The sequence below is a fragment of the Phlebotomus papatasi genome, chromosome 3 (assembly GCF_024763615.1).
Source record: "Phlebotomus papatasi isolate M1 chromosome 3, Ppap_2.1, whole genome shotgun sequence".
NCBI classification, from domain to species: Eukaryota; Metazoa; Arthropoda; class Insecta; order Diptera; family Psychodidae; genus Phlebotomus; species Phlebotomus papatasi.
Genome location: NC_077224.1, coordinates 34,002,871 through 34,024,674, shown reverse-complemented (window position 1 = coordinate 34,024,674; position 21,804 = coordinate 34,002,871). Strand labels below are relative to the sequence as shown.

General features: G+C 34.0%; 1 protein-coding gene across 1 annotated transcript in view; it reads right to left on the bottom strand.

Moving 5' to 3' along the window:
- Positions 1–590: 590 nt before the first annotated feature.
- The window catches only part of LOC129805390 (homeobox protein B-H1-like), a 60,212-nt gene continuing 38,998 nt past the window's right edge, over positions 591–21,804 (bottom strand). The window contains exons 2-3 of the mRNA XM_055853276.1: positions 19,667–19,895; positions 591–1,185 (exon numbers count right to left, since the gene is read on the bottom strand). Of these exons, the coding sequence (XP_055709251.1) occupies positions 699–1,185; positions 19,667–19,895 (716 nt within the window). The 3' untranslated portion in view covers positions 591–698. The remainder of the gene's footprint in view (positions 1,186–19,666; positions 19,896–21,804) is intronic.

The window sequence follows — 21,804 nt, the reverse complement described above, 5'->3', positions numbered from 1 at the left end:
CAAATGTTTGTAAAAGTACAAAAAATGCTCGTCAAGTGTTCATGTTACGAACAATGTTTGTGAAAAAAGTACAAACTTTTACGAACTTGTTTGTGGATTATACGATTCACGAGCATTTTGTAACTCCCCCATAGGAATTCACAAACATTTACGAACATTTTTACAAAATATTTTTTCTGTGTAATATCGTTTCCGTTTTTTTTTTTTTAGTAATTTCAAGTAGTGCTCAACTCTGTTCAATGTGACTGAAAGCACTGAGATAAAAAAAAACTGTAATAAGGAATAATAAAAATTGACTGAGATACTAAAAGTGAAATTCTATATAAATTCTATAAAGATCAGTTGATGATTTAGCAATAGCCTATGACTGTAAAATCACATTGGTAGTAGGTTTATTTAAATTTAAATGAAGCCTTTGCGAAAATGTGAGTATTTGGGCGCCTTTGTAAAAAGTTTGTTAAAGCAACAAAAGTGCTTTATATACCAAAAAAAAAAGGATTTAATTGAGCAGAGCTGAACACTTCTCAATTGAATCTCATTCCTGTACTTTATCTCCTCGCACACATTACCAATAAATTTAGTATATGTAATTTAAGTTACATTCTCTATGTTTGTAAGTTTAACGTTCTTTTTACACAGTGTTTTTAATGTAAAATCACAAAGCATTTTAGATTTTATGGGAGGAATGGGGGGGGTGCTCACACCTGTATTGTGTCCTCCTCATCTGACGCAGCATTGCTCTCTGAGCGCCCAGGCGGACTGCCCGGATTCAGGGGTGGGCTGGGTGAGCGTCTATTGGAACTGGAGTTATTGGCTGAAGACCCGTTGTTGTTGTTACTACTGCTAGTGTTATTGTTGTTCTGGTAGTAACTGCTGAGGGAGGAGAGTGAATTGGAGGCTGCGAGGTGCGGAAAAGGAGCACTTGGCCCTGGTATAGTACCCAGTGACCCAAGAGCTGGGACACCAGGGTATAGGCGGTAGGGCAGGGGTTTTTGCAAAGCTGCGGCAGCGGCTTGCCGATAGTAGAGATCGGCTGCCGAGGGAGGGGCTCCAGGGGGACCCTGGGATGGATAAGGCCATCCACCGAGGTACGCAGGACCGCCATATAGACGCTGGAAAGCTGCATAATTGCCAGCTTCTGCTAATAATTCCAATCCCACCGCTGTCTGTCGCTTCCATTTTGTTCTGGAAGATACAAAAATTTGAAATCCTTTATTAATCTTTTGTCAATTCAACAATTTTTTTCTATTCATGTACATTCTGGTCATCTTCAAAATTCTTCTGTAGTATATATTCTAATATATTCCGCTCATTTCACTGTCTAAAATCCTGACACATATAGTTTACGAGAGACTTTCGTCCAAACGCACTGTGTAATCGCATTATATCGAGTACGGCGCGAATTTATTCACTGAAAGGCCATATAACGGGAGTGTGGGTGGCAAAATGTGGCAGTGAGGTGGAGAGTTCGTCCGAGGTACATTATTTATTCACGGCTCCAATTTGCAAAAATACTTCAGTTTCCCCAGCAAATATCAGCGAGCGAAAACATAAAACGATTTCCAGCGGATACAAACATGCAAATGAGCGAAACGATTGATGGTGAGTGGGCGGTTTGTTGAACTTCCACCCCAAAGTCGTCTGGGAACTGGGGTTGGTGTCTATCTGCTAATATGTTTGTGCTCAATTACATGTAATTTTCGCATGAGACTCACAACACCCCTATGCCATGTGAGGGGTTGTGTCGAGCTGTTTTCTAACGTTTAAGAATTTTAATGGGCATCCAGGAAGGTAGTTTTTGGAAGTGCCACAGGGTAGAGTAAAAGCTTTTTTGGTTAAAACATGGTTCTTTCTATTTTGAAAGAACCTCGTCAACAATTTTAATAGGTTGATAAGAGTAAAGTTGTCTTTTGATGTCTATAGTTAAGGAACGTGAATAAAATTTACGGTTTTAGAATCGCAATATAGGGTAGGTGTGCCAAATTTCGGCCAGCTTGCAATTTCAGCCACCTTTTTTGTTCCTCGAATTTCCATGAATTTTTAGTTTTTACATACTATAGAGATTATACAATGCAAAAGAATAACAAAAAAAAATGTAGCTTCGACAAACGAGAACACGTGAAAAAGGCATTGGAAGAATTCCTGAAGGGCAAGGAACTATGAGAATGAAGGTGGCCGAAATAGGGCACCAAAGCTATGTCTACATTTTTATTCATTTTAAAATGTATTAAGAATGATTTTGGAGTAAATAAAGACAACAAACTGTCAACAATGTTCTAAGCAACACTTCTTAAGTAAGGAATCAAAAAAATTAATTTGTATTAAAAATATTACATTTCAAACTTGAAACTTTGGCGCTTGCATGCAACTATGCCGAAATTTGGCACACTTACCCTATTCTCTTAAAATTCAGATAGACGAAAATAATATTTCTAGTCATTAAGTCGTATTATTTGAATGAATTGTAAGGGGTCCCGGTCAAAATCTCGAACGCCAAAATCCTGAAAGCCAAAATCTCGAATTCTTAAAAGTGTCACAGCTACTCCCACGATTGTACCCACGCTTGCTGGAGGCAAAGGGAAATCTCCTGTGTCTTAGGAAATTATTATAAACATTTTTCTCCATATAATTTCATCCCTTTCAGGATTTTGAAAATTCGGGATTTTGGCTTTCGGGATTTTGGCTGCCACCGTTGTAAGGATACATTAGCTCGATTTACGCAATCTTCGTATTTTACATGTTCATCTTGCATTTTTCGTATAGTGGAAACTTCGTATTCTAGGAAATTTCGTATTTTGTTATTTCGTAGATCATGTATGTATAGATAATATATTACATGTAGGAGAACCTAGGCCAAAATAAAACACCTGAATATGAAAATCTGAAACAAGTAGGTCTACAACGTCTACAACTTTGCCAAAGATTGATATCCCTTGTAATAAAAGTAGTTTACAAAATGGGATAAAAAATTTAATACTTTTACTGTTCGAACTAAACGGAGAGAGCAGTAGGGTAACGTGTGGTATTTCTGGACAAGGTGCTTTTCGGGACATAATATGGGTATTTCTGGACACATCAAAAAACCTCTAAATATTTGTTTTCTTATTATTTTTAAGTTCTATATGAAATTTTAAGCTCTTTACGTATCAGACAAACATAAAACTTCTAAAATTTTATTTAATTTAAAATGTAAAATACGCGTGAATTGTGAGTATCACATTCCACTTTTTACAAAACCTTCAGTGTGGTCAATTTTGCAGATGTCAACACAAACAGTGCTGAGTTTTTTTCGATTTAAGCCACTTTACAAGTGAAATTTAAACAAATTTTTTTATGAAAGAGTGAAGTTTAGACCTTCTACTCAAAGATAAATAGTCACGCTCAGTGACATTTATTTGCTTAATAGCGATTTGTGCCTATCTCGAAATACATCATTCTTATTTCTTTACATTTTTTGCTATTTTGAATAAAACATTATGTATTTTTCAACATTTTTCGCTAAGAATCTTATTCTGGATAGAATAAGGAACATAAATATTTGTATCAACAAAGAAAAAAATAATTTGAGCAGTCATTAGGCTGTTTGAAATTTGAACATGCTAAAAAGTGTCCCGAAATACCACACTTTACCCTATAAATAATCCCTAAAAAGAAGTCTTTTTTATCCCTAATGTAAAAAAAAAACACTTGAGAGTGCATTTATCAAGCGAATGCGGTCATGTTATGGCTCGTTGGAAAGGTCTTGGAATTGCCTGTGAAACTGAACTGGTTCCAATCCGTTCTGAACCGGTAATGAACTGCTTCATAGCCGATAACTAATTTTTATCCGAAAATCAATCCTATTGATTTAAAAACAATTTTAGAGGATCTTTTGAATAAGTTATGAATCAGTTCAAATTGGTTGAGAACCGGTATATGGTAAATGATGCAAAAGTACTTTTGCGGTATAGCATCTAAGACACGGGTTTGAGCATTTCGCAAAGCCTGGGACGCTTTGCCACCCCTTTTCCCCTTACCCTTTGCTCGGATTTCTTTAATCTTTGAAAGCTTAACCCTTTAAGGACGAAACACGTTTTACGGACTGAAAATCAATAATAAAAATTAAACTAGGAAACATAATCAATGAGGCCATTTACACCGTCGCATTGGATTGAGATTGAATTGTCCCAAAATCGGTTTTTGGGACAATTCAGTTAGAATCTAATACGACAGTCTAAATGACCCCAATGAAATCGTTTAGATTGCAGCCTTAGATTAAGACTTAATTATCCTAAATCCGGTTTTAGAACAGTTCATTCAATCCCAATCTAATGCGGCGGTGTAAATAGCCTCAATGATAAGTCTTACATCTAACCTTGGAAAGTCCTATAGAGTCTGATTCGGTGTATTTTGTGCTTCTATGAACGATAGGGACAAAAATAGCCCAAAAATTTAAGTAATTTTTCAGACTATACCAATGAATAATATTTTTCGCTTTAATGAAAAATATTACGTATGAATATTGTAGATTTTATTGCCGAATGGCTTTTGCTTAAAAACAATTGGAAGTATAAAATATAAATAAAATCAATTATGAATTTTAGAATTTAAAAATTCGCCATTTTTTAGCTTAAATATTTACTGCATAGCAAATAGCTAGAGACTTGCAAAAAATATTCTAGATTCCTTTAACCTTGTACTTTACAATTATGCACAGACATAAGAAATAAATAAGTAATATATAAAAAAAAAGTCAGGAAAAATTATTTTCTTTATGGGACACCGGTGTCCCAATCGTCCTTAAAGGGTTAAGAAAGTTTATGAAGGCAATCTAATGGTAAAAATCACATTTTAAAATTTTCTGCCCACTTTGTGCCCCATTATTTAAAAGTTTGGAAAATCTAACAATGCAAAGAATGCTTAAATCGAACAAAATTTAAAAACAAAAATCAGTATTTCACAGATGTTTCTGTACCGCTGTTTCTGTACCGCTGTTTTTTGGCTATGTTGTCAAATCTAAACAGAATCAAAAGTCATATCACAAATCCTTAAAACACAAACGACCAATAAAAATTAAATTACCCGATTCTTTACCGATACATCTAGAAACGAAATCGGTAAAGTATTTCTGGGAAATTTCAAATGACTTCAGTTTCAGTCTCGACAATATATCGATTGAAAAATAAACATTTATGCCAGTTTTTAATGGGTTAAAATATCACCCACAGAAAGTTCATGGAAATCTTGATATTGAGAAAACAACTTGAGCTAATTTCCTTCTATTTTCCGTTTTCCATATATGCCCTGGACAGGAGCAAAATTCCTCAGATAGTCTGCATTTTTGAAATATTACCCTCTCCCTAATTCCTTAATTATGATTGATGTTCATGCTGAAGATCATGAAGTTCGAGAGGAGGGTTAAATGCACTTTTGCAAGCGAGTACGGCAAACATACGTTTAAGTTACACACCTGCAATTACCGTGGGGGTGGTTTACTGGATTTTTTTTCTGTCCGTTGCACCAGGAGGATGGGCAAATGGATGAACGGTAGCGATTTAAAGTGCTTCCATTTCCAATGGCCGACATGGTGGACTTGCAAACAAAGTATGAACAAGCATCGGCACGCAAGTGTTTAAGGTTTTGAAGATGAAAAAAAAAGGAGTAGTAAAGTATCAGACAAAATTGCCCACCATTCTCCCCGCATACATTATCGGGATTGTTATTTTTTGGCGTTGCCGGAGAAGAAGGTGGAGGTGAGGAATCAGACACCGTGCTCTGCATCCATTGCCATCAACACACGAATGAATTTGCTCGTGTTTGATGAAAAATTACTCCATAACAATTGTTGCATTATATGGTCATCTATATAGCATTCTATACCTCGAGGCTACTAAAAAATGCACTGAATTCAGAGTTTCATTACACCCAAGGAAAAACTTTTGTCCAAGACCTCACCACAATTGCCAAGAAATCCCCATTTTGAACTAACTTGTCCTCGCCCTCCCTGGTCAAGATGCCCCCCACCCCCTGCACATGATGCAAATTATATTATAATAGTCTCTTCCTACACACTTTGCATGTGCGGTTCCATGTGGCAATTTTCATGATTAGGAGCTGTATAAGGTCAAATAAAAGATATGACCATTTGCCTGAACGTTTTACTGCACTGCACTGCCACAATTTGGTGCCCTTTAATTGTTCCAGCTCACTATAAAATATACAGACTGTATCCAGTGGGAAAAGTGTAACGGCTTATTGGTGGTTTTCATCGGTATTCGCGATACCCTCCCTTTTGTGCACTTCCTCACCAATTTAATCCACGATGCACGTTCTCCCAGGTATCATTTATTCAATTTGTTGTTCTGTTGGTACACCCGAAATTGGCGGTGAGATCTATAGAGCCAACTCACGATTGTAAGATCACGCGGGGTGTTTTATGTTTGTGCACCAAGGGGTGGACAATTAATAAAATCTACAGTCAAATGATGTAAACAAAGTACAAGAATACAATCGTAAAATCTGGAAAAATAAATATAGCAACTAAAGGGAAAAGCTCATAATTTTGTCCAGTTTCTTATTTTGGACACTTTGAGGATAAAATTAGACACTAAAAATAAATTGATTAAAATGATGAATTTTTATTCCAATATTTGATGAATAATGAATTCTATCTAAATATTTGTTCTTTTTGGAAGATTTTAACACTAAATACGTTAAATTTTGAATATGATTTGAGTTGAAATTGCTTTGTTGAAAATTCAGTGTGAGCTTACGAGAAATATGACAGAACTTTGTGTTTACTTCAGTCTTATTTAGTGGTGATGAAGTACTAACAATGTTTCTTCGCTTTTTTTGAGTGATATTATTGAATATTCATTGAATATTGTGTTGATTCACGTTAGTGGTGATTTGTACATTTGACCTGAAGTGAGATTTGCCTTGTGAAATAGATTTTTCGTGTGAAAAATGGGAAATTTTTTAAGACATTTACCAGTGAGGTGATACTCCTTATTTTGAACAGGTGTTTTTCTCATGAAATTTCGTGAAGTTTTAGCTTTTGTGATGACTAGGTTGGACAAATGCCTATAGAACCAAAGGATCATCATCTCTACGAAAGAGATGTAGCGAGAAATGCCTTGAAAGGCTCCCGAAAAGGCCAGGGAATGAGCGTATCCGCGAGTACTTGGATTACCGAAGTCAACTCACTTTAATGAATGATATGGAGAGTTTCTGGGCTTCTTGTGACATTCTACGTTTCCCTTACATGGATTAGCTGTCTATATTTACAGCCAAGTTGTCCAAATTAATAACCAAGTTGTCCAAAATAAGAGCCAAATTCACCTCTACATATCAATTCATTTTTAAACGTATTAAAACTAATTTTAGTAAAAATAAGATGATAAATAGCTTGCTAAGTTTCTAAACAACCCTTCTGAAAAGAGAGTAACAAAAAAAGTCAATTAAGTATTGAAAATATCGAACTTCAAACTTGGAACATCGATGCTTATAAGCAGACTGGTCAAAATTATGAGCCCTTACCCTATATCAAAACTGACATGTAATATCATATTTAGAACTCCTGTGCTGAACAGAATATACTCTAAGATAACATAACGTTTGCGATATAAAAAATAAATGTGATAATCATACACATAATTATGCATAGTATAAGTATAAATTAAATAAATTAAATGAGAAATATGATAACGTTCAAAACGTCTTCGTATTCACAACAGAATAATGTTCTGGGCAGACCTACAGCTTAAGGCGATAGACGGTTTAACGTAAATTACAATCAAAATAATGATTGTAATGATTACAGTACATTCCTACCCCTACCAGTTTCTCACTAAGCTCTCTCTCGGCTTAAGCCATACGTCTGTCTAGGGCATAAGACATATAGTAAATCGTAATAAATACCGATTTGTAACCGATTTTGAGATTTTAAGAATTTAATAATCTTTCAATTTATTTCTAAATATCCTTAGACTATTCAATTCGACTGAGAAATTTAAGTTATATAAAATTTTAAAGTAGCGATCTTCAAGAAATACTTCAAGATCATCATTATCGTGATCATCATTTTCAACCGCTTATCCCTATTGGGGTCGCAGGCTTAGAACATCTAGGTTAAGAGCACACGCCTGCCGATCCTCCGCAACTTCAGAAAGGTGTTCACAGTCAATCGCAAGGCGCTCAAAGGCAAGATCCTGAATTTGATTCGGTCACCTTGTCGTGGTTCTGCCCCGAGGTCGAGGTCTCCTGAGAATAGCTTACATAACTTTTCTGGGAAATCCTTCAAAGAAATCACTCGATCTCAACGAGTGATTCCTTTAACAATCCGAAGGTACCTCAGCTCGGCAGCTTGTAATACTCGCGATATTACGTTATTTATCGACTAACGTATTACAAGAATTTGAATTTTACGAATTATTTCGATTATCTAATTAATTCTGAGATAAACCTTTAGTGAAAAAAGTTTCATCTCCCATTCTCAAACAAATGAAACCTTACGATCTAAGCTAAAACACAAAGCACAAGTCTATTTAAGTTTTCTTTAATTTAAAGCTGCAATTCCGAGGATCGGTTAAGTTTGTAAATGGGAAATATTTAAATTTGACATGAACAATTTCAATCAAATCTTTTAACTTTTGAGGGATTTGTTTTTGAAATTATTTTTGACCAAGTGACTTCTGTTCCATTAATCATTTGCCCCTATAGATTCTGTAGAAATTTGACGCACTCCAAATTGGTAGTCTTTTATGTTTCGCTGACCGCCACGATCGTGTGCAATCTGCAGCACATTTAACGATCAATAATCGCACAAAGTGATAAACGGTGATTATTTCTTAATTAAACAGGAGGGAGAAGAATATCACGAGAGTACAAATTTTACCCATTACAAACCATTTTGCACCGTGTATGTGCAATATAGAAAAAGAATATAAAATTAACACCATCATCAATCATATAAATGGTATTTCTTTGCACAAAAATCTCAACCACTTCTTGCACGTACTATTGTTCTCTTTCACTAGCCACAGCCGTGATTTTCTTTCCACGGCGAAAGGCAATTAATTGATATTGTTGCCCAGCTACCGAATATGCCCATTATGGGGGGACCAGGGGTGTTGGGCAAGAAGGGAACTGCAAAAGTTGGGTGTAAAAAAGGGGAGCTCATTGTCGATAAGAATTGGCTATCATGCCGACTTGGAAGGCTATTAATGGGAGTGCGAGAGAGTGCAAAATGCATTTACCCAGTCAAGGTCGTCAGAACTCCAACCACCCAACAATGGTCAATACGACTGGCAAAGCCCAAGCATATTGCATCGCAAAAGGAGACGGCTTATGATGCAATTTATCATTCGTCTCTCACTCGGTCGCAACAGTGTTAATGATCCCCCATTGAAAGGATTAAATCAATCATTAATTCACTTTTGTAACATGAATGTGTGTACCACGTTAGTTACACTCGATTGAATTGCAGAAACGCATTTTTCGGCTGCAATCTTGTATTGGCAGGCAAAAAAAAATATTCAACACTTCTCAATCAAAGAGAATTTCCAGTTGAGTAAAAACCTGCAAGATACTTGAGAGATCGATTGAGAAAAAAGTGGTAATTTCCTCTTTTAAATTACATCCATTAATTTAATCCTTCTTGTAAAATTGCTGAAAGATTTCTATTGTACATCAAGGGATAGATTAATTTGAAAAGGAATTGAAGCACAAAAATCATTAGGAATTCACAACAATCCGATTCACCAAGAATGAGAATTAAATTTTGCACTAAAGTGCACTTAAAGTAGCTTTATATGTATGTTAGGTGTAGTTGATAGAATGGATCAACCACTTTTTGCCATCTTATACAGGCTTCAGACCTAATGCCCTACACAGACTTACGACTTAAGCCGAGAGACGGCATAACGTAATTATAATTAAATTAATGATTTCACTAAATTTCCATCAATTTCCCACTAAGGCGTTTTTTGGCTTAAGTTTTGAAAGTGTGTCTAGAGCATAAGGCTTTTAAGACCTCTACACATTGGGAGCAATTTTCGTCAAAAAATGCATTTTTGACAGAAGTTTAAAGTTTCTATCTACAAAAGTGTAGAATATTTCCTTCAAAAAAGCAATTTTTGACGAATGTGTAGAGGCGTTTAGCCATAAAGCTTAATTTCTCAAAATTCTTATCCCCACATAATCATTTAGACTTAGATAAGCCAAAATAATACTTTTTAGTTAGGATTTTGAGACCTTCGGGAACTAGGCTAAACATCTAGTTTGAAGACCGCTTTGGCATGTGTGTTACTAATTTTTTTTTTAAAGTTCTAAAGGGAAAATGGGGAACTGAAGGTGCCTCCTATCCTTAACTTTCTCAGAGTAAACTCTCCCTAACAACTGAAGTAGGAATGAAGTATTAGGGTTTGTAGGATCAACCATCGACTAACTGGACTAACGATTACCGAATAGGTCGTACGCCCTAAAAGTATAATAAATTGAATTCTCAAATAAAAGCAAAGAAACCCCAGTTAAAATACATTTCGATCATTTTCCACTAAGCCGTCTTCCGGCTTAAGGCATAAGTGTGTGCAGGATCTAAAAAAGTGTCTAAAGTGCTTTTCTTTTCTTTTGTATTAAAATTATTTTATTGCTAAGTTTGTTTTACATCATTTGAAATTGTGGCCATAGGTTATTCCACGAGTAGCCATAAGTTCGTAAAAGGGACCACAAGTTATGAATTTTACATGGTTAGGTAAATCATATATTTTCCGGGGTTTGAGAGATTTTCCTAGTAAATTCATTTGAATATATCGAAGGAAACTATATAAAAGAAATTATTCTTAAAATTTTGCTTTAATTGACCAAAAAGATCTGCAGCTGTAAAGAGATATGTCCTTTAATGTAGCCACAAGTGATGCCTAGGTGATACAAGTTGGACATAGTGTTACAAGTTGGACAATTCGCCGGTACAAGTTGGACATGGCTTTTTTCTTGATAAATTTTTGGATGCTTTGCCACCTCTTTTTAATCAATAATTAAAAATAGTTATGATTTATTTAACGATTGTACTCTTTCCTAAAAGCGACAAGATGTTGTCATTCCACTGTAATCAATGATTCTTCTCAGATTGGAAGGATGATCAATATAATTTCTCTAATTTTTAGACCAATTAAAGATTATATTATCTTAATATCTTAATATCTTTAATATTATTATAATATCTTAATATAATTCGAAATACATCAACGAAAATGATATAGTTACTTAAAATATCATTTTAGTGAGCAAAATAAACACTTCCATGCAGTGATACTTAAAAAATTTCGCCAATACAATTCTTTCAAGGACATTTACACTTAAAGGTATACTTCGGGAGAGAAAATCATAATCAATTAATTAAGTAGAATATTTTTTTTAAATAATAAAGTTTAATTTTATGCATTTCATCAAATTCTCTTAAAATGATTAATCATTTGTAACTTAAAGTTAGATAAACTACTAGGGAAAGTCTTAGGTAACACTTTAGAGACATTTTGTATGAAATATTCACTGTAATTTAATTTCCATCATACAACGTTTTGACGAAACATTTTAATTTGCTTAAACCGTATAAAACGACAATGTATCCATAATTTCTATACAATTGTTCCACACATTTATCACAATATGCAATTAAATCAAATCAGTTCTTTTCTTAGGTTGAATGCACATTTAAAGAAAAAAGAATCAATTGTCACTTGAACCCATATATATGAACATGGAGCAGCTGATGTGTGTTCCATAATGAAATGGGAGGATTAGCAGAGCTTCAAGGAGTTCAAGTAAGGGCTGAACGAGATATTAGCGACTAACACGATGGCATAAGAACAACATATTGGCGTACAAAAGCGACAATTAAATGGCACTTGAAGCGGAACAATTGCGGTTTCATTGGTGTCCATTTGAACGTGCAGCCAGCGTTTATTGTGGCCTAATGGTCGCCTTTTTCTGAACACTCATTTCGCGCTGCTCCACTGATCGTCAATTCAGTGATCGTCATTAAGGTGTATACAAATTTTCTATCACAGCCCCATAGTCTTTTGATTGCTGGTAAAAACCTGGACTGGCACAAATGATGGAATATATGATGAAAACAGAATGCCACTTTGTGCTTCTCGTGAAGTCATTTGAGCATATATTCTCTTTGCCAAAGCGTTTATCACCATTCTTTCTCAATTAGCCATGCGACAGTAGTGGTTAGAAAATGGATTGTTATAAAATATCTCCATCTGGAGAACTGACAATATCTTCGACTGCTTGTTACCCAGGCTCTTGTAAATATCTTATTGCATTGTGACGAATGGAATATGTAATTAGATATAAACGACAATTGAAATTTTGACATTAATATTTTTGTGGCTCTTGTGCTGCATGCACATTAATCATTTGTGCGGTTTTGAGAAACCCTCGTCGGTCCGGGGCGAATGAACACATTAAAAAGCATTGGGAAAACACAAAAACCCTCCCTCCCCATTCCCCCGATGCCAGTCTGTCGGCAAATTATTGCATAAAACATCAATTAATACACATTACTTCCACTCATCTGCATTTTAAATTATTCAAAAGTTTCACTCTCTCACTAGAACCATCAGACTTGTTGTCATATATTTTTTCGTGACTGTAAAATGCAATAAATTCGAGAGTTCGGGAAATGTGGCGGGAAAATATTACGAATCTGATTCCCGTGTATATGTGTGGACAATAATAAAAATCAAAAATTCAGATTTAGAGGGAAAATTTATGGTTTGCGTAACGCGCCAATTTGTCGCGGTCGCTCTTGTTAACAAATTCAAGAGTGAGAAGAAAAATAGAGAAGTAGAAAAAAAATATAAATGTTTCAAAAAGGGAGAAAAGAGTACTCTCATAATTGTCAGCATAATGCTCAATCACCAAATACTTATACACCCATTAAATTCTTTAAATCACGTTTTATGGGGGGGGGCTTTTTTTTGCATGCCTCCCAGATATATACAATTTCTTAAGCGCGCATTTAAGCTGGTGCACTTTCTCAATCCACCCTCAGTTGCACGCACGCAGAATTATGCAATGCCTAATTGGATATCATTTGCCAACGCTTTTTAGAATTCCCTCACGATTATTTCGACTGATTGGCTAAAAACGTTTTTTGAACGAGCTTTTAATTTAGGCGGATTTATCTCGCTTTTGAGATTTTTTTTTGGTGCATAATATTTGTGTTACTTCGAAAGTGCCCCAAGGTAAAAGAAAATTTCACATGCATGATGGATTTGCTAGAAATTTTGTGTTCAGAAAAACCAATACTCCTTGAATACTAATAAATGTTTTATCTTTTTGATGGCTTAATTGGTTGGTGTCTTGGAAAAATACTAAAAACACTTTAAAATCTGGCCAAAATAATACTGATAGGGTAAGTGTGCCAAATTCCGGTCAGCTTGCAATTCCGGCCACCTTTTTTGTTCCTTTAATTTCCATAAATTTTTAGTTTTTACATACTCTAGAGATTATACAATATAATAGCAAAAAATGTAGCTTTGACAAACGAGAAGACGTGAAAAAGATATTGGAAGAATTCCCGAAGGGCAAGGAACTATGAGAATGAAGGTGGCCGAAAGAGGGCACCAAAGCTATGTTTACATTTTCATTCATTTTAAAATGTATTAAGAATGATTTTAGAGTAAATAAAGACGATAAACTGTCTAGAAGGTTCCAAGCAACGGCCCTTAAGAAGAAAGAATAAAAAAATCAATTTTTATTAAAAATATTACATTTCAAACTTGAGACTTTGGCGCTTGCATGCAACTATGCCGAAATTTGGCACACTGCATTGGAAACATTAGAACTTAAATTCGAAAGTGAAAGCAGATAAATTTTTGGCTAATTGCTTTCAGTATTCTGTGAAACAAAAAAAAATTTCTATTCGAAAATTCTAGAAAGTGTCTAGGATGGTATGTTGTACTTGCTAAGATAATTCGTTGCATCTGAAAAAAACTCTTGTCTTTATTGAATTTCTGAGTATAACCAGATAGTCTTATCATCCATTTAAAAAAAAACTTCCATTAGTGGTATGTTCTAAATGATTGTGAAAAAATAATTTGTATTTTGGAAAATATAAAAAATTTAAAATATTCTTCTCAAATTCAATATTTATTTTTTATGTACGCAGAAAAAATATTTCGTAAATGTTTGTAAATTCCTACTGAAAACTTACGGAATGCTCGTAAATCGTATAATCCACTAAAAAGTTTGTTAAAGTTTGTACTTTTTGACAAACATTTTTCGTAACATGATAACTTGACGAGCAGTGTCTGTTCTTTTACAAACATTACAATCATAATTTTTTGTCTGCCAAAGATGTACGAACAAATGACAAAATTTTACGAGTTTTTTGTGTATTTACGAACATTTGCGAACAAAATTTTTGTAAAAGTACAAAAAATGCTCGTCAAGTGATAAAACTTACGAACAATGTTTGTGAAAAACGTACAAACTTTTATTAACTTGTTTGTGGACAATTTACGAGCATTTCGTAAGTATACTGAGAAAAAAAGAGGGTGCGATTAACTTTTTTTCCTCATAATTTTAACACTTTTTAGGTGTAAAAATATATCAACGTTTTTTAATGTTAATTTTACACCTTTTAACGGTAAAATTAACATGAAAGGAGGGTAACTTTAACCCATAATACACCTAAAAAGGATGTATTATTATTTATTTACACCGATTTTGGATCAATACTGCAGGGTAAAATTAACATTTCTGGAATGTTATTTTAACTTTTTCGGATTTCTCTCAGTGTAGGAATTTACAAACATTTACGAATGGGTGAAGTAGTATAGAGTACTTGGTATAAGATACAAGTGTTATGGGTTCGAATCCTCTATACTTGTATAAAAATCTCATTTTTAAAAAGACATTCTTTCTCTATGACCTGTAATTATTCAATTTTCGTAACGATAATTTTTGTAAAAATAGCCTTGAATTGCACCTTTGAAGAATAGGTAGGTGACATAAGTACTGACGAACAGAAAATGCCCTAAAGGGTTCAAATTCAAGATATTCGCGTGTTAGTTCACAAAAGCACTTGGGACAACATTTGGCCAGTGTCATTTTTATGAGTGATCCCAGCAATTTCTCTCAGGATACTCGGTCGGGAGGATCGGAGGAGACGAGAGTCTGAGAATGAATTGCATGTTCGAAAGTAATTGATCTCACCCGCTCAAGGGAGTGAACCGGTGGTGTAATTACGCATTTGAGGCATCGCATATCGGCCTTTGAGTTTGCTGTTGCAGAAAGAGGCGCCACAGCAGTTGCAATTCCTGGTCATTTTTTTTTTGTTTTCACCCCAAACCAAGCTGAGTCACAGGAAAAAAAATCATCAGGAGGGTGGGAGATGTGGGAAAAAAGAGAAAGAGAGGAGTGTAGATGAAGATCGAGCTCATTACCTCCATTTAGGATGTCTCGGGGTTTTCAGTATGTCGAAAATGGGCAGAAGAAGATTAAGTCTATTGGCGCCGGAAACCGACTCAGCACTTTTGTGCGGCGTTTGTAATTTCAATGGATAAAACAGTCGGTAAATTAAATGATTTTCTTATACGTTTGCCTTTCATCAAGGACCCAATATGCCGACGGAATTTCCTCCCTCCTGGCGTATATATATATATATAGTCAATGATTTGGTCCGAGAACAGCCCTTTTTTCCTGACCCTAATCTCATTTGCCTCATGACATCCAAATGACTAGGTTAACTATATTTTTTGGAGGACATATCTTGAGATGGTGTAGTCGGAAATGGATGCCAAGAATATTTTCCGGTGACAATTTCAAGAAATTTCTCTCCATATTAAATAACCATCAATCGCGAGGGCATGGAAGCTCGTGAATGGTTAGGAGGTTGAGGTATGGGACTCCCAGCGAGTCTAATTCAGCGTATCGGCTGAATATAAAAGTCCATTGTGTAACTATTTGGAGAACGAATGACGATGGCCAACAAGAAATATTCGAGGAGGTGAGCACACGATTTGTGAACAAATTGTTTTAAAAACACTCGGGCGAATGGTTGAAACCAATTGGGCATGACTTGGCAGAATGCCCGCACACAAACATGTTTTGTGAGAGAGTTCACCGAAATGTGTGAGGAATTGATTTTCGGCTGTGGGCCACAAAAGAGGATCCTTCTGTCGGGTCATCTCGCCCAATTCCAAGACATATCTCTAAAAGACAGCCACATAGTGTGGAAAAACAAGAAGGTCTACTTAACACAAATTACTCGCCAAGATATGGTTTTAATGACTAGTTTACTTTTTTCGTTACTTGATTACACACCCTGGACCATGACAGAGATAACCCACCTTCCATGCCATACACATTTTCTTATAGAGGAAAAAGAATTTGGAAGATGGAACAGCAGGAAGAAAGATTAGTCTCTATGGTACAAAAACACCCTCGACCTCTTTTTATTCCTAATCAATCTCCTGCTCAGTTCAGAGAATCATTCGTCTACGAACAGTTTTGCTCTTTAGAATCATTAATAAACTCACAAATTGAAATTCCCCAAAACTAAACCATCTTTCGATGTAGCAAATGGGTTGAATGGGTTGAAAACTTCCATCACACTCATTTCTTGCCTATTTACTTTATAGTCTTCTAGATCGAAAGACAGAAGCCCATTTTAAAAGGCATTCAAAAGAAAAGAAAAAAAAGCAATCGACATTTTCTTATTGACTCTGAGCGTAAAATTAATCGTTGAAAATTCACTGATTGTGTGTTAAAGTGTCTGGAACTGAGGACCAAAAAGTGATATGATTTTATGCTTCATCTGGAAATTGTTGGTATTTTATTTGCAGGATGAAAAACAAATCTTTTGTTACAGTACACTGAGAATTTTTTTTTGTACAAAACTATGCTTTCATATGTGAATTCCAAAAAAATATTTTCTAATGATTGAATGACGAATTATGTAAGTCTTCCAACGTAGATGTACCCCTTATTTCATTTAAAACAAAAAACAGTTCTATGATACTTTTCTAAAAACGTCCCTTGTGTTCCTCCTTTTTGTTAAAAAAAAATGGATTTAAATGATTTAAAGGAAATCAAAATGAACCATACTTAAACGATATTTGAATTTATTATTGATTTTCTGGATAGTAAATTTCAAAAATTTGCGAGAAATTTTCAAAATCTTAAGAATTATCCTTTTAAAAAGATGAATTCAATTTGTTTTATTGACTGAATATATGTTCAAAATTAATAAAAATTAACTTTTCAATTTTTGTACTCCTCGTTGCTAAAAGAATTTACATATTAATAAGTTTTTATTATCTTTCTTGATTAAAGAAACAATTTCCTCAACAAGATCTTCATTTCTTATTTCGACCGCTCAGACTTAAAAAAACGAACAACTCACAGTAGGCAAATTTTACAGGAGAGCGATTTGAAGCTACGATTTTACATGCAGAGTATAGAATTTGTAAGATTTAAAATTTCTATAACTTTAAAAATAATTATCTTTCAAGTATAATATTTACGGGGAAGGTAGAGGGTTATAAAGAAGTATCCAAAAAACGTATAAAACGATTTTTGTAAAAAATCGAGTTGTTCGACGTATATTCTGAGTGGTCGATTTAGAAATGATCATTCGAACTAATTCACAAACACATTTTCAAGCTTCCGAAGCTGATGTTATGTACTTTTTGAATATTTGACATTTTTGACAAGTGACAGAACAGTGATGACATTTTAATAGTCTCTTAAATCACAATCTTAAAAATTTGAACAATAGTCGTTTAGTTGAAAATGTCAAATGTGAGGTTATATAAAATAATTAATGTCGTGGATGATTGAAAATCATATTTTTCTGCTGATTTTTTGAATATTATTTATACACATTATAATCGTATAAAATGAAAGGGGAATACGTCACCACAAAGGTTTGTTAAAAGCACGGGCACTTGATTCAAACTACAATTAGAACTCGTATAAATTTCGTAATTTTTTTTTTTAACTTTTAAATTTGAGAAGTGAAAAATGTGACTTATGGACAAAAGTGCCCTACCTTCGGACGACTCAAGTTTTGGACAATTCAATTTTGTTTCAATGTTCTTAATAGATTTCACCAGTAGTTGTTTTTGAAATTTTGAGGCATTGGACCAGCTATTGAAATATAATATTATAAAAGGCGAGTTAATATAAAAAACATTGAAAAAAATGAATTGTCCGAAGCTTGAGTCGTTCGAATATAGCGCGTTTTCCGCTTCATCTCAAGCACTGAGAGAAATCCGAAAAAGTTAAAATAACATTCCGGAAATGTTAATTTTACCCTGCAGTATTGATCCGAAAATGGTGTAAATATTAGCCTTTTTAGGTGTATTGGGGGTTAAAATTAGCCTTCTTTCATGTTTATTTTACCCTTAAAGGATGTAAAATTAACATTAAAAAATGTTGATATATTTTTACACCCAAAAAAATGCTAAAGTTATGACGAAAAAAAGTTTATCGCAGCCTCTTTTTTTTCTCAGTGAGCGTTCGAATTTGAAAGACTCTACTGTAAGCCTTTACCCCTCTTGAACTTTAAAAGAAATGCTTCAAAGACTATCTTAGTTCCTATTCCTATTCCTATTTCTATTCCTTAGTTAGTATTTTAAATTGACTTAAATCGCCCATATGCAAGTCTACGTATCTGTATACACTTGTATACGTAATCTACTTCAAAATTCAAATGTTTTAACATAAATTTCTCAATGTATAGACGTCCTAAGATTTTCAAAGAGTTCCAACTTCAAGAAAGGTGACGAAAATAATTGTTTTAAAGTAAAAAATACATAGGGGAGACGGGGTTAGATTAGCCAGAAAATAAAATTTTTCATTGTGTATAATTTGTAAGGAAAATGTTTGTAGCAGGTTGATAAATATTTAAATGAATAGGAAGGGATGTGTTTTCTTCGAATAAGTAGTGGTTTCTTCAATATTCCTTCTAAGACAGGTTATATCATTCCACTTTCTATTACCATGCGTGGCTAATTCTGCCCCGGTATCCCCTATAATTTTTCACAAAATCTTTGAATATTCAAATTAATCTTTTCTCATTGTTGAAATTTACAGTGGTTTTTCTTAAAAACGTGTTTAGAGGATAAAGTTCCATTGTGCAATTTTATAAACAAATATTTTGCTATATTTACATAATGTAATGATCCTTATTTACAAATAACGAAACTTTAATTGAAGTAATTTACACTGTAATTTGTGAGATGAGACAAAGAGGTATTTAGTGTGCTTGAGTGATTGCACAATTGACAAGGTTCTCGTCTTACCAAAATCCATCTTCATGGATTTTTTCGGTTAAATTAGTCACGGAATCAGATGAAAGAACACCTAACTAGAGACAATCACTGTCTATTTTTGCCTTCAAGAGTATGTCCAAAAGACAAGAGACTCCACAAAGGCAAAACCAACAAGATGACGAGACTCAACCACCAATAATGAGATTCTGATCCATTGACTCATGTGTTTAAAGAGGATTTTCATGCTTTCATTTGGATGGACGCGCTAAAAGACTGTGTCAGTGTTTTTCGGATTAAGGCGCAAAATCGACATGGGTCTCTTCTATACCCACAAGCAACAAAAGGCGGAGGGATCAATTTCTATAAAAGAGTCTCAAAGTAGGATCTCTCACCTTCTATTTTGGTACCATGTCTTCACTTGTGTGTCACTCAGTCCCAACTTATTTGCCAACTCCATGCGATCCTGAACACTTAAGTACTTTTGTCGTTCGAAACTCTTCTCCAGTGTTTGTAGTTGATGATCTGTGAATGCTGTTCGTGCTTTTCGCTGCTTTTTACTCAATCCTGATGAACCACCAATGCCAATTCCACTCTTTATGCTTCCATCATCGTCTTTGGCACCTACACAGAGAAAATAGCATTAAACATCATTAATTTCTTCATGCTCAAACACCTAAATCATAAACTCTTGCTCTTTGTCACTCAACTCCCACCCTCCTGGACAATTTTTCTATGAAAATATATATCTCAATAAATGCTCCCGTCTGAATTCACATTCATGGTGTTTAGCGTTAGTTGACATTCAACTCTATTAAATATCGTGACATGACAAATTTTTTTTTGTTGAATTTATTATTAATTGTCTTCTATATGTGTTGCTTTTATTCAGTGTCTATTGCAGAGCAAACGTTTTTAGAGCACTTTTCTATCTTTCTCTCTCTCTTGAATAATAGGGATTAGGGATTTAAAATTTCATGATGTTGCACTAAATTTTACGGAAGAATACGTTATCGATCCCTTGTCAAAAAAAAAAATGAATTCTAAACGAATATTTAAAACACTTCACTAAAGCTGTATAAAAATTTCAAAATTAATTAAAGGGGAAGCGGTATAAAATTTAGTACATGCATGTACTAAAATATCGTATTGTAACAGAAATATGCATCACTAATCACTCACAATGTTGAAAAATCAAAGAAAACCTTACATCAGTCTCCAGTAAATTTCAAAAAAAGGTCAAGTACTCGCACTCTTATTTAAACACTGAGAGAAATCAGAAAAAGTTAAAATAACATTCCGGAAATGTTAATTTTACCCTAAAGTATTGATCAAAAATCGGTGTAAATATTACCCTTTTTAGGTGTATCAGGGGTTAAAGTTACCTTTTTCATGTTAATTTTACCCTTAATAAGGTGTAAAATTAACATTAAAAAATGTTGATATATTTTTACACCTAAAAAGTTTTAAAGTTCTGAGAAAAAAATGTTAATCGCACCATCTTTTTTTCTCAGTGTAGGATCATGGGTTGGTTTGGATATTTGATAACCGTTAGAATCTTCCAGAATAAAATCATATTTTTTTAAAGCAAAAATCAATAATAAATATTCAAAGCGAAAGTACCAAATAATAATTCTGTCTCATTTATAATCCTCACATAATAATTGTACAGTTTCTTTAATATCTTAATTTGCTTTTTCACAAATTTTCAGAACTTTACGTAGCAATTTATCTTGACTATTCTATACTGAGTTTGAATTTTCGAAAATCAACCAAAGAGCCATTTTAGCCAAGACACTGTTAGTTAAGATGATAGAAAACAAACTACGACTGTGAACAGGCAAAATCACGTTATAATCCAAAAAATATATAAAACTTTTTTAATTTTTCAATACCACCGATTTAGTCAAAAAATTAAAACAATCACAAAAATTATATTATAAAATTTATTCTTGTGTTTTAATAAATTATACTTTTTAAGTAATTAATTTGTGTGTTCTAGCCTAAGTTTAGTAAATTCGATATTGGATTTCAAAATCCAAAGAAATTACATTTTAAATTCTTCTTAATTCCACGAATTTCAGTTTAGCTTGAGTGTCAACAAGTGTCAGTGTCGTCAGTTCACTTGTTGCGGGGATAATCCAAGAAACGAGGCTTAGGGGGAAGTGGGACAACTTTGAAATTGGGATTTTTCACCTGTTTTTAAATAAAATTGACCCTTTTCGTGATATAATTTAGCTGTGCAAACAGATTGAGAAGCTAAATTAAATTATTATATGGCTCAGTTCCACTTAAACATAAAAGAAAAATTCCAATTTCAAAAGTGCCCCACTTTCAAAGGTCACCCAGTTCCCCTATAGTATTTCTACCTTACTGCATTTATAATGTTCTTTTTAACTAAGAACTATTTTAACGCTTATTGGTGTAATATTTTATATACATATTTCATAAATTTCCACAACCTTGCGCGCCAAATTTATTTTGAAAGTTCGAAATTCACTTTGCGTTTTTCGAACATCTACAACATTTTGCG